This window comes from Cheilinus undulatus, linkage group 12, assembly GCF_018320785.1.
Source record: "Cheilinus undulatus linkage group 12, ASM1832078v1, whole genome shotgun sequence".
Taxonomy (NCBI): domain Eukaryota; kingdom Metazoa; phylum Chordata; class Actinopteri; order Labriformes; family Labridae; genus Cheilinus; species Cheilinus undulatus.
The window spans coordinates 23449733-23463482 of NC_054876.1; the positions used below are offsets into that span (position 1 = coordinate 23449733).

The window sequence follows — 13750 nt, forward strand, 5'->3', positions numbered from 1 at the left end:
TTTCAAAAATCTTGGGTTTCACTATCAGTACAAAATTTAAATCCCTCCATCTTGGACATTTCCCTGATGGTCTCAATAGTAATGATACCTATCTTCTAAAAGTCTTGCTGGCGGCTAGCAAAAAAAAAGCCATTATGAAGTGCTGGTTACAGAAAAATTGCCCCACAGCTGGTCTCTTTGTTAGCATTGTTAAACAGTTGCATCTTTAGGAACATCTGACTTATTCCAGACGGCCCCAAAAAGATCTTGGAGAGAAACAGTGGGAAAAATGGAACAATTATTTGGCTGATTTATGTCTGCTGGTGTTTTGATAACTGTCACATGTGCATGGTTGTCAGTATGAGTATGCATATGGGTGTATGTGTATTCATCCATAGATATGTGTGCATGGTAAAGACAAGTTTTTTTACAGCATCTCATTTGTATGAGGTAATTTTCTTGCCCTTAAGTTTGGACCAATCCAAGACCTCTTGATTATTTGTGTTGGGTTTTTTTTGTAATTTATTTTTGTCTTTCATTTTTCTTTTTTACTTCACTGTACCTGCAATTTTGTTCTATCTAAAAACTATAGGTAAAAAGTTAAAAAAAAGAAAGACTGAAATGACCCATCAACACAGGAGGATGTCAGAAAACCTTAAAAGATCTTTGTGGCTCACTTTTAAACCATCAGTTCAGAACCACTGGTCTGATACAGCACTGGTCTGGTGTTTAAACTGGGAATCAATATATCTTCCTGTGTGCAGCAAATCCTGCAAATTGTTCTTTGTTTGTATAGGTTGCACACAATGAGACAAAAGTGTCTCAATCAAAGTTAGACATGCTCTTTCCAAGTCTCCATTTATGCCCTTAAAATCCCAACACAGCAGCTGAAAGTTCAACATGAGTCTGGATTTGCCTGAGGTTTCTCAAGGTTTTGTCTGTTACAGGAAGTCTTTCCTTAAAACTGTAACTTTGCTAAATGTATTTTATAACTGTGCTTGCATAGGCTTAATTTTATGTTTTTCTAAATAATATCAGAAAGAGTAGGTTTAGACCTACTCTTTCTGTCTTGAAATAACATGGGTTATGAACTAGCACTGTACAAATAAAGATTGATTGAATAAATGATTGATTGATATGGTTACCTGTAGTTCTATTAGCAATAAAACCCTTTAAGAAAACTCGCTCATTTACTGTTAACAAAAGTTTTGTAAACTGAACTTAAGTGAAATAAAACTGTGATAGAACAATGTTTAAAAAAAGATTTGCTGATGTTGCTTTGAGAAACGTGTACATAAGATGACTGTATGATTTGAGTTAGCAGGCTGGCTAGCTCAGGCATGCACCATAAATAATCAACAGAGTGAGATTTAAGCACACACACAACTTACTCCATTTACACAGAAGTTGATGTTCCTATCTTACTTCATCTGCAGCTGTTTCAGGAAGTTTTTCAGGCCTTTTCACAAGTTCACCCCTGAAAATGTCTAGAAAAAGTTGATACAGGTTGCCCTGAAATCTTCCTAAATATATCTTTCACACATCTGTCACTACAGCAGATTCTCCCTGTCGGATGGAAGCAGCGAGACCTCCGTCAAAAAAGGTCATGGCATTTGCTAAACTCCAAGATGGTTGTGCATAAGGCAGTCTGTAATGTAAAACATATTTTTAAATAGCTTTGGTTGTGTTTAATGTTTATTCTAAGGCCTTCATTTGCCTTTACTTTCCAATAGATCAGAATGTGAAGTTTCCTCTGATAGTGAGGGACGATAAGTTTGGATAGTTTTGTCAAATTTGGTCCAGTGACATGCAAATCAGTGCTTGAACAGTTGTGATAAGGTTGACCTTCTCTTTCATGTTTCTTTCCATCATCTGCATTTTTTACAGTAGAATATTAATAAATTGTGACAGCAGATTGACAGAAGATTGCTGCCTGTTTCTTTCACTACTAGAAGGCCAAACTCTGATCCTTTCATCTCTTACCTTGATTGATTGATGTGATTTTCCTAAATTAATTTATCTGTTGTATTTATGGAATATACAGCTGCCATGTGCCCCACTGTCAATTCATGTAAAAATATCACGACAGAAGTGTTTGACAGGGTTTGTCTAACTCTACTTCAAGACTTCCTGAATGAGTGTAATCTATTCTTGCCTTTTTGGGTGAATCTGCTGACAGATAGACGGACAGAGAGGCAGGAGACGACTGCCAGAACAGACAGCTCTGCAGCAGAGAGGAGCAGTAACAGGAGGTGTCTTCTTGCTTTTACTGTCTGAGTTATGAGCACCCTTAATGTGATAACCATACATTACTCACACCTGCAGGTTGTATACATTAGGATGTGGAAATGCTGAGGCGAGGATTTGAGAGGTCAGATGTGTGTGTGAAGTGTGCATGTGCCACGACACACACATGACTTATTCCTCCCTAATGCTGATACATTAGCTGTTTGATCCGCCTCTAATGTCCCATTAAGGATGCCGTACATGCAGGGTCACTCCTTGCACTGAGATGATGTCATACTTTACATCAGGGATGTGGGGTACAATCTTAAACACACACTAGAATTGACATACACATACACACTCATCCTCTCCTTACTAATACAATGTGAGATAGAGTTATCAGGATGTGTGGTTGATGGGAACGTTGAAATGTGAATCTGGTATAATATGAGCGACACTGACTGGAGACAGAGAGAGAGGGAAGAGTTTCATGGTTTCCTGTCTGTGTGTTCGTGCATCACTAGGATTACTCATGGTGGTGATACTGATGACATGACCTAAGTGGGATGTATGACATCATCAAAATGAGCCGCACCAACATGTCAGATGGGTGAGTCACCAGTCAAACACAGATGACAAACACTGGTGAAATTCTGGATTTAAACCCCAACAATGAAGGACAGAGAAATCTGGATCTAATCTTTGAAGGATGTTGAAATTAACAGAACATTTTAAGTCAAGTTAAAGGACGTGTTATATTGGTTTTCTGGATCTATTATCTGCCGATATCAATACAAAAATCATGCCAATAATAATATTGTGCCCTATAGATAAAATATAACTTATTAACTTACACCAGTCCACTAATGTACCATTGTGATCGTCATGAGTTTGAATGAATTAAACCTCAACAGTTACATGAATTTTTCTACTTATTTAAAACAATCATTTTTTAAGGTTTATGCAGAAATATTTGAAGTAGTGCCAGCTATGAAATACAGATTTAAATATATGCAGTTATCTATGGAAAAAGTGACAAAATTGTGACTACAGTGTTTGTGTTATCATTCATTTGGAGGAAGATGCAGTCTCCTTATTGCTCTAAAGCAGGGGTGTCAAACTCATTCAGGCTTGGGGACCGGGTTTGCGCCAATGTGACGTTCTGTGAAGTTTATGTGAATGAGGGTTCAGTTAAAACATTAAAAGTGGTTAAAGAAGCAGCATATAGGTGTGGATTAGGCAACAGCTTGAAATGCTTCAGCTCAAAATTGAGCTAATTGTCAGCCAGGATGCTAACACCAGCGCTACTGTTCCAACACTGATGGTGTTGACGTCTTAAATAAATCACAGCTGGGGAGGGTCCATCCACTGGGTTTGTCAGGGGCCTGCAGGCCTACATGTACTGTAGGTGTTATGATTTAAAAGGTCTAGTATCACAAGCATGATTCAATAATAAAAACAAAATAAAAAACAGCTGTTTTTTTCCCCCTTTTATGCATTTGTGGGTATGGGTTTTGCGCTCTTGCAATTCAAAAATAACTGGACTGGAAACACTGAAAATACAAACAAAAACTTTAAGTCCTTCCCAAAATAAAAGTTTTTAAACTTGGAGAAGGAAAAATTGTCAAATTAAAAAAAAAAGTGAAGTGGAACTTTTATTCCCTCTACAGTGTTTTTCATTTTGTTTCATGAGTAGCGCCACCTAGTGCTCCACCTGTTATTCCTAATGCTCATCTAACACTAGAGGAAAACAACTTGGCAAACTTGCATGTTCTTTTGCTGAATTTTCCAATCTTTTTGATTCAGTTTGATGGTAAATTTGGACAGAAGCCCCACCAGTGAAGCGGGAGAACAAGGAGAGGTGAATGATTTCTTTCTTTGCTCTTCACTCTCTGAGTTACGGACCGACCGCTCACACAGATGCTTAGAAGCAGATAAGAGTATTAAACAGTGGAATCTGGTTCTTGATGATCATCTTTTCATTTCTTTAATGCTATTTAATCCTTAGGTTTCTACTTTTACAAAACGCTAACGTTCTTGAAAAATGAATAAATATTTCATTCTTACTGCTTGTAACTGTATAGCTTTTTGCACTCGGTTGTGTTTCTAACAAACATCTGGAGTTTTCTGCTAAAACACAGAGAAGAAGTCATCTCCATGAAGGCCTCAGACCGTTTCATTTAACTCAAGGTTCAACAAAAATTACATTTAGGAAAACTGTCAGTATTTTTGCAGGCTGTGAATTTGTGAACCCTTGTATGTTTAATGTATGTGCACATATGGATGGATGGAGATCACAGTGACACAAACTGGCAGCTCGACACTGGTGTGTTTATGTGTGTGTGACAAAATCTCCTCAATGCTCACTGAACAATTACAGAATCTGCTGTCCACCAGTAATCCTCTCACACACTCCACTGCCCCGTCTGTCTGTCTGTCTGTCTGTATTACTGGGCTTGTATCAGAGTCTCATAACTCCAATAAAAAGGCAGATCAATACTCAAAAAATGCTGGCAAGTGTAATGTGGCACCAATCATCCTCCGCCTACCCATATCAACACACACACAAACTCACACATTAAGACTCCAGAAGTAAAAATGCCTTAAATCCAACATTTGAATAAACAAAGACAGGACTAATACATCAACAAGCTCTAGGTTTCTTTTTAACTCTCCTCCACCCCCCCACCACACATATATACACACACACACACACACACACCCACACACCCACACACACACACACACAGTGACCACTGGTGGGCAGTAGTAATAAGGTCTCATGGTTTAATCGATCAGATGGCTTCAGCATGATTAATGACTGAGGTTTGAACACACATAACGCTCTGCCTCACACAAAAGGAAGACACAGAAACAAACATGAGATGAACCTGTCTGAAACAGAGAGCGCCATGATGAATAAGAGTCTTAGCAGTCTTAAGTAATGGAAGACTCTACTGTAAAAATAGCCATTTACTATTCCATCCATCCCTCTTCTACACCGCTTATCCCACTGGGGGTCCGGGGGCTGGAGCCTGTCCCAGCTGTCATCGAGCAAGAGGCAGGGTACACCCTGGACTGGTCGCCAGTCAATTAAAGGGCTGACATATAGAGACAGACAACCAGGCAGTTGCACCTACAGCCAAAGTAGAGTCATAACCTAACCAGAATACTCAGAGTCCACACATTCACAGAGAGAACATGCAAGCTTTGCACAGGAAGGCTCTAAACCGGGAGGAGAACAAGGAACCTTCTTGCTGTGAGGCGACAGTGCTAACCCCTGTGCCGCCGTGCAGCCCTGGCCGTTTTACACCACTTAAAAAGAAAAATGTTGGATGTGATTATTGAAAAAATCTTAGTATGAATAAGAAGATTAGAGATTAGAAAGTAATTATGAGCGAAAAGGTCAAAATTATGAGAACAGAAATTGGAATTAAGAGACAGTAAGTCATAGTTATGAGATCAAAAGAGGTAATGATTAGAAAGAAACAGCCAAAATCAATGTCTCATGATTTGAACTTTCTATCTAATACTCTACATACATCTTCCCATCTCATAAATATGACTCACTATTTCACAATTTGGACTTTTTGTCTCATATTTATGACTTTATATAAAATAATTACATTTTATCCTTTACCATTGATTTTTTAAATGTCACGATTACTTACTACCCTATATTGCCAAAAGTATTCACTCACTTGCCTTGACTCGCATATGAACTTAAGTGACATCTTATTCTTAATCCATGGGGTTTAGTATGATGTCGGTCCACCCTTTGCAGCTATAATAGCTTCAACTCTTTTTGGAAGGCTTTCCACAAGGTTTAGGAGTGTGTTTATGGGAATATTTGACCATTCTTCCAGAAGCGTGTTTATGAGGTCATACACTGATGTTGGACAAGAAGGCCTGGCTCTCAGTCTCCACTCTAATTCATCCCAAAGGTGTTCTATCAGATTGAGGTCTGGACTCTGTGCAGGCCAGTCAAGTTCATCCACACCAATGTGTGTCCCATGTCTTTATGGACCTTGCTTTGTGCACTGGTGCACAGTTATATTGGAACAGGAATAGGCCATCCCCAAACTGTTCCCACAATGTTGGGAGCAAGGGATTGTCCAAAACCTCTGAAGCATTCAGCATTCTTTTCACTGGAAGTAAGGGGCCATCCCTTAGTAATCCCTCCTCCATCAAACTTAACACTTGGCACAATACAGTCAGACAAGTGCCGTTCTCCTGGCAACCGCCAAACCCAGATAGCCATATGGAGAAGCACAATTCGTCACTCCAGAGAACGCGTCTCCACTGAACTAGAGTCCAGTGGCGGCGAGCTTTACATCACTGCATCCGACACTTTGCATTTCACTTGGTCATGTATGGCTTGGCTGCAGCTGCTCAGCCATGGAAACACATTTCATGAAGCTCTCTACGCACTGTTCAGGCCACATGAAGTTTGAAGGTCTATAGCAACTGACTCTGCAGAAAGTTGGTGACCTCTGCACAGTATGTGCCTCAGCATCTGCTGACCATGCTCCATCATTTTATGTGGCCTACCACTTCATGGCCGAGTTGCTGTCGTTCCCAATCGCTTCCACTTTGTTATAACACCACTGAGAGTTGACTGTGGAATATTTAGGAGCGAGGAAATTTCAGGACTGGACTTGTTGCACAGGTGACATCCTATCACAGTACCACACTGGAATTCACTGAGCTCCTGAGAGCGACCCATTCTTTCAAAAATGTTTTTAGAAACAGTCTGCATGCCTAGGGGCTTGATTGTATACACCTGTGGCCATGGAAGTGGTTGGAACACCTGATTTCAATTATTTGGATGGGTGAGTGAATTATTTTGGCAATAAAGTGTATCTTATCATTTAGATTAATGATTTTCTTTTTATTTCTAATATTACTTCCTCATTTGCATATTAAAACACGCTTCCATAGAGCTGAGACAGAGCATTATGATAAATGATCTCTATATTGACATTAGATACAGAGAGGGACATTAGAGCTGTAGGTGTACAGGATGACAACGTGGGATTACAGGCTGTGGCTCCTGAATGGTTTTCTCTCAAATATAAAACCATTGAAAGTCTTTTCAACTATTATTATTATTTTCTTACAAATCAGTGTTTCTGCTCCCTTTGGTCATGAAGGAAGAGCTCCTAATCTGACTCAGACTGTTCTCCCTGTCGTGTGTTAAAGAGATCGATGTATCGAGCTTCTTTGGTTGCATTTCCAGCAGCTTTGTTGATCTTATTGTGACTCATACTAGAAATATGTTGTGTGACCTCATGTTGCTTATAATAAGCATGACTGGCTATGCATGGGAACAAAAACAATACATCCCCTGATATAAAAGCTTGAAAGGGAAGTGTTTATATGGTGGTCAGTAGTGGTGAATAGTAACCAGAATTGATATTTATATATATTTATATTTATATATATTTTTTTTATATATTTATAAGGTGTTTTCAATGCCTGAAACTACAGCAGCCAAACAGTTAAACAATGACTGCTTACACATACAGGGCAAAATCAGCAAAGAGGTAAAAGCTACCTCTTTGACCACAGGGGGCGCAATAATCAAAACAAAACAAATGCTCATCACAGAAGCTTTGAAGTATGACCTCACTTTCTACATGATTTCATTCAAGGTGCGCATCCACATTGTTAAAGTTACCCCCGAAAGTAATAATGTTTAAGAAAAGAGGTTAACATTTAACTTTTCAATGAATCAGGATTTTTCTGACCTCCATGGGCCCTCCATGTCTGGGCCCAAAAAGCTCTCCCCTTCATCCCCTCTTATAGGCAGCCTTGACTGTGAGATGTTGATTCAAAGAAGAAATGATCACTTTTAAATTAATTTTGATATCTTGCTGCAATAATTCTACATATTGTTTCTTTAAATTCACCAGTTTTAAAATTCTACATAAAAATGTCCTGCCTTAAATATAAGAAATAACCAAACAATAACATCAGTCATGAGAAACTGCTCAGACATTACAGCACAGTAGGTATCTGACTGGCTCTCTCTCTAACTCACTTTCCAGCAATCTTCATGGGAACTGAGAGTTCACAATGCACGAATGAGCAAAAACACTGGCTGGCTTCAGTGATCTCTTGTATAAATACATCTGACAGCATGAGCTGTAAAGTCTGATCTTTCCTTTGCTTTCAGAGGAAACCAGTGAGAGACGTAAAAGCATTGCATGCCTAGTGTAAAAAAAAAGTGTCATAATTGACATTTTTCTCACAGATTAAGCCAGATGTGCATATCTGTGTGCACATGTGTTTATGTCAGAGTGAGCCAGTCTTTAACAGAGGGTGGAAAACAACTACAGGCTAAAAACTTAATAAAAGAGCTTCATGTTTTAGGCTGATACACCCTTTATCATCAAAACTGAACATCCTGGTTTACTTCTTTACTTCTAGGTGCCCATCACTCAGGTGACACTCGTTAGTGTGTTTTTATACTTCAACCAAGTGAGGGAATTTAAAAACAACAAGAAGCACAGTGTTGTTTAGAGTTCAGTAGTGTGAGCATATAAAAGCAGTAAAACCCTCATGATTCCCTCCACAAACACTGAGGTGTGAACTTTGAGTGTGTGGTGACTTGAACATGTTCCCAAAGTTTCTATTGGTAACACATGTGAAGGGTGAAGGAGTCAGCCTCACGCCCATGATGACATCACGACATCGCCACATGATCACATCATGGCCAGCGCCTATTCTTTCATGATGTGATGGCTAAAGACAGCCAATCCTGGATCAGCTCCAGTAGGGATGGGGACCCAATCAACTGCAGCTGTTTCAAAGGTCATGACCCCGCCCACCCTGAGAGGCGAGTTCAGTCAGGTCAGGCTAAAACACACACACATATTAACACACATACACATACATGAAATTTGGAAAGTCACCCTGTGTTTGGATGACAGTGTTTGAATCAAAGCCGAGCTCATCGTTTGTTGTTAATTATTTACATCTGCTATTCCTTTAAACTGTGTATTTGATCTCCAGCTGATAAACAAATAATCAGATGTGACTCTGATCCAGAGGAGATTCAAACAGTCACTGTGTAAATGAGGTTAAACAGCTCACACACAGAGTTCACAAAGTGGTAAAAACACAACCCACAGGAGAATTGAAAACACGTTCTACTCAGGAATAAAAAAAAAAACATCTCACATAAAACAAACAAAACATAAACACAAAATTATTTTGTACTGAGTGTTTTGGTTTCATGTTTGTGCATCGCTGTGTGCTCTTTGATAGCAGTGACTCAACGTAACAGAGAAGTTGTTGGTTTGTTCTCTCTAGAGGCTATAGTTTGTTTTATTTGAAGTGTATTCATTGAGAGAAAAGAACCCACTAATTCAAGATTCTTATGTAGTAGCCTTTTTCACATTGCATTTCTGCTCTGTAATGAAGTTTCACCATTTATTGTCCAAAAACATTAAAATTGATTCTTCACTCCTGTAATACTGGTGTCCTCATCTGTTCATCCATGCTGTGTTACAGCATCACAGAAGCAAGAGAGAGCACAGGCATAGCAGGAGCACCGCATACACATACGTGCCTAGGTGACATTCATATTGAAAGAGAACATCACAGGACATAAATGTAAAGCTGTGAAGCTGTGTGCCTGATTGGAACCTGATTTTTAGCACCTGTGAGCATGGGCCCTGCTACAGTGGTCAGTAGGTGTCTACTTAAAGAATTGGCATGCCAAGTTTGACTGATCTGGACAGAGCCTATGCAATAGGGCAACTTCAAGCTGGGGTTCTGCAAAACCAAATTGTGGCATTCTTAGGAGTGAGCCCTGGTACCATCTCCAAACTGAAATCCAAGTTCATATAATGAAGGATGGCCCCGAAGTGTGCGTTATAAGAAGTAGACACCTCAAGGAGACTGAGCCCTGCCATGACTGCCCTTCACCGTCAGGCCCGTTTGCGCTGGTGTCAGCAACATGTGCACTGGAACCTGAACATGTGGAGGAACGTTATGTTCAGCGGTGAGTCCAGATTCTGTCCACAGCAGGTGGACCGTAGGGTCAAAGTGTGGAGAAGACACAGAGAACACTATGCTGATTGCTGCACTGACAGAGTAACATCTTTGGGTGGAGTGTGATGGTGCGGGGCGGCATTTCCCTCACTGGAAAAACAAAGCTTGTGACCACTGAAGGCAATCTCAATGCAGAGAGATATCGACATGAGATTCTACAGCCAGTGGCAATCTCAATTTTTGTCAGTCTGGGATTGAACTCTATCCTCCAAGATGACAGCACTCTCCCTCACAGAGCGGGTTTATCAGAGATTACTCCAGAATTTGGGAGTGGAGAGGATGGAACGGCCTGCATGCAGTCCTGACCTTAACCCCATTAAACACTTGTAGGATCATCTTGGGTGTGCTGTTCGTGCCAGAGTGACCAACACAACCACGTTGGCTGACTTGTGACAAATGCTGGTTGAAGAATGGGATGCCATCCCACAGCAGTGTGTGACCAGGCTGGTGACCAGCATAAGGAGGTGCCAGGCTGTTGTGGCTGTGTATGGTTCTTCCACATACTATTGAGGCTCCTGTTTGTTAAATGAATAAAGTGTTAAATTGCCAATATGTCTTGTTTCTTCAGACTTCAATCATCCAATCCACCAAACAAGAGTCAATGGCAGAATAAGCAGCTTGGCATTGGCAGCAAAGGTCTGCCACATTTTTCATTGGTACTACCCACATCTTCACCTCCCCTGCTCTGCTCTGTGAATAATTGTGATAGTACAATCAGTTGTATTCTTACCTTTGGAAGCCTCTCAGGGTCCCCAGGGTGTCGAGGGATGACCTTCTGAAGCCTTTGGAACCCATAGTCAATGGTCGGCTCATTTAGTGCTGCAGGAGTAAGGGAGGAGCATGAAGAGGAAAACAAGCACAAGAGAGAAATGGCTGCTTAATAGGAGGTTTCGTACATCATACAGATACATTTGGCTTGAAGATCCCATGATACATGCACCTTTGCTTCCTAAAAAAGTGGGTCTTCATTCATGACTTAATGCTGCACTGTGGGATTAGCTGAAATGCCCATAACGTCCTTTCAAATTCCTTTCCTGTAACTCCATAACTCTCAGCCTTTGTGTGAAACATAAAATGTGTTTCATGGACCTTTGAAAACAGGTTTCTCTGCACTTAGAGATCTGATTGTGGACAATATCATTAGGTTAATTCTCACAATAAGAGGTAGTTGCTGGTTTATGTATTAATGCTTAAGGCTCTTTCTTCTATAAAGAACATAGCTACAAAAATGACAACCAGCAGTCACAGATTAATGATGTCTGTGCTGATCTAGGCCAGAGAAAAGAGAGGACGGCATCTTATTTTATGACTTTTACTTCTCAGCATCATCATGCTGTAGAGTAGACTTTTTTTTTTAGCTAAACTGGCTTGAAAATAACGAAGCTGCTCAGCAGGATCTCTGTGAGCTGACAGAAGCCTGGAGGTGAGAGAAGGGGGGATAAATCACTGAAAGGTCGACAGTTCACAGTCTGCCAGTAAGATGGTTACTGGAACTTATGACATCTAGAGAAGAGCTTTTCCACAGCATTTTCTCCACTGAGGATGTTCAGGTTGTCCTGGCAGGTGGACAGTGTTATGTCTTTCTATGGTACCTACTCCTTTCAAAGTCATTATGATTCATACTGAATCACAATTTGTCAACAAAGGACTAAGCCCCTTATTTCTTTAGTAAAGCCTCGTTCCTACTATGGTAACCATAATAGTTAAAGTTATTTAAGCAGACTAGTTTGGGACAAATATATCAAGGAAGCCTCAGCATACAGATTTGTCGAAAATTCATTTCAAACATCCTCTGAAGTTGCTTGATGTAAATTCACAGGAGAGAATCTTCCAGGGAAATAGATTAATTTAACCCAAAGTACAAAAATATCAATTTCTGCCATCCTCTACAGCCATAAAACAGAAATGAGTTTTTAAGTGTTTATTATCATCGTGTGATATATATTGCCTACCTTTGAAAGTAAGTAAAAGAAATTTATTGATGCTGCTTAAGGAATAAAAATGTCTTGTTTTTTGATTATGTAAATAATCACAGGACTGTGAGCATTTTAAAAGGACAGTCGGTTTGGTTTTTACAGGGTAAATATCTGGCAGACTCAGTGGGTTATCCTGAGTCACTGCCACATAGTTTCAGTAAAGACAATCTTCCTTGAAGGTTCTATTATTTTTTAATGTTCTGAGGGTGAAACAATAATTCATTTTCCAAATTGTGATCAAATTTTCTAATGTGGTAAATACTAAAGCTTTACTGTAAATGCTACACTGCAAAGACTCACATCTTTCCAGATGTAGTGTCTCTGTTTCTAGAAAGAAATTCTCTCTACATCTATAAGAAAAATGTTTTCCAGTTTCTATCAATACTGCACTGAATTCATTTCAAGATACACTGGTAGTTTTTGCAATCCAAACCTTGTTTTTGCTATGTTGTCTGAAATGTTTATGTTGAATAGTCAGGTGAATGTGGCCTGGATCCCTAATGAAAACCATCCTTAGCCTATTTATTTTTCAGTTTGATCACTAACCATGCAGTGACCAGGTAGCATACTCTTTTACTCTTTCTGCATTTGATTGTGTATTAACGTGACATTATTATTAAACACCAATGATGATAAAACTCATTTAAACGGTCTTACAGGCACTTGACTTGTGAAGTCTAATAAAACTGTGATTTGTGCGTTGCAGGTGTACTGGCTCTTGACTAGTGCGCTGTACTGAGTTAAACTGTATATTTCTCTTTGAGGCACAATCCCAAAAACTTGGGGCAATGTTAGAAATGTAAATAAAAACAGACTTCAATAATGACAAAAATAAACCTGTATCATATTCACAGTAGAACATTAAAATTTTAGACTTAGAAGAAGCAAAACATATGACCAAACACAGAGACTGGAAAGAACTTTAGGAGTACATAAATGTAAACATTTCACTATGTTTTTCAGGGGTTTTGTGGAGATTTTCAGAAATAATGGCCTTATCATGGGAAAACCCCCTTTCTTCAAGTTATTTCTAATTAAAACAGCGGGATAAATTAAGTCAAAATCTCAAGAAAACAACCTGAAGTAACTCCTAGACAGAGCAAAATAAATATATGGACCAAATGTCTACCGGCACCCATCCTCCACCCACTGAAAACAGCTCCACGACTCACTTCTGGGCCCCCACCCACCAGTTGAGAACCACCGACATCAACATCGAATCAGATATTGAGAGTGAGTCATTTTAACAATCAATGATAAACATGATGTCACTTTAAATTTGTGGGCAGCACATCTCCAAAAAGTAGGGGCAACAGTGAAAAACAGCCGGGGGAGCATTTTGCAACTAATTAGATTATGAGACAAGAGGTCAGTAACATGACGGGGTACTAAAGGAGCATTTTAGAGAGACAGCGTCTCTCAGAATTGAACATGGAATCATGGGTAAAGACAAACTTCTCTGGGCTAGAAAAAGGGAAAACTGTTCTGTGGCTTGATGAATCAAATTT

At 39.6% G+C, this 13750-nt stretch overlaps 1 protein-coding gene across 3 annotated transcripts in view; it reads right to left on the reverse strand.

The window, feature by feature from the left end:
* LOC121519139 (transcription factor COE1-A-like) overlaps window positions 1-13750 on the reverse strand; it is a 135595-nt gene that overhangs the window by 9338 nt on the left and 112507 nt on the right. For all 3 annotated transcript variants that reach the window (XM_041801952.1, XM_041801953.1, XM_041801951.1), the window contains one exon: window positions 10997-11085. In XM_041801952.1, the coding sequence (XP_041657886.1) occupies window positions 10997-11085 (89 nt within the window). The remainder of the gene's footprint in view (window positions 1-10996; window positions 11086-13750) is intronic.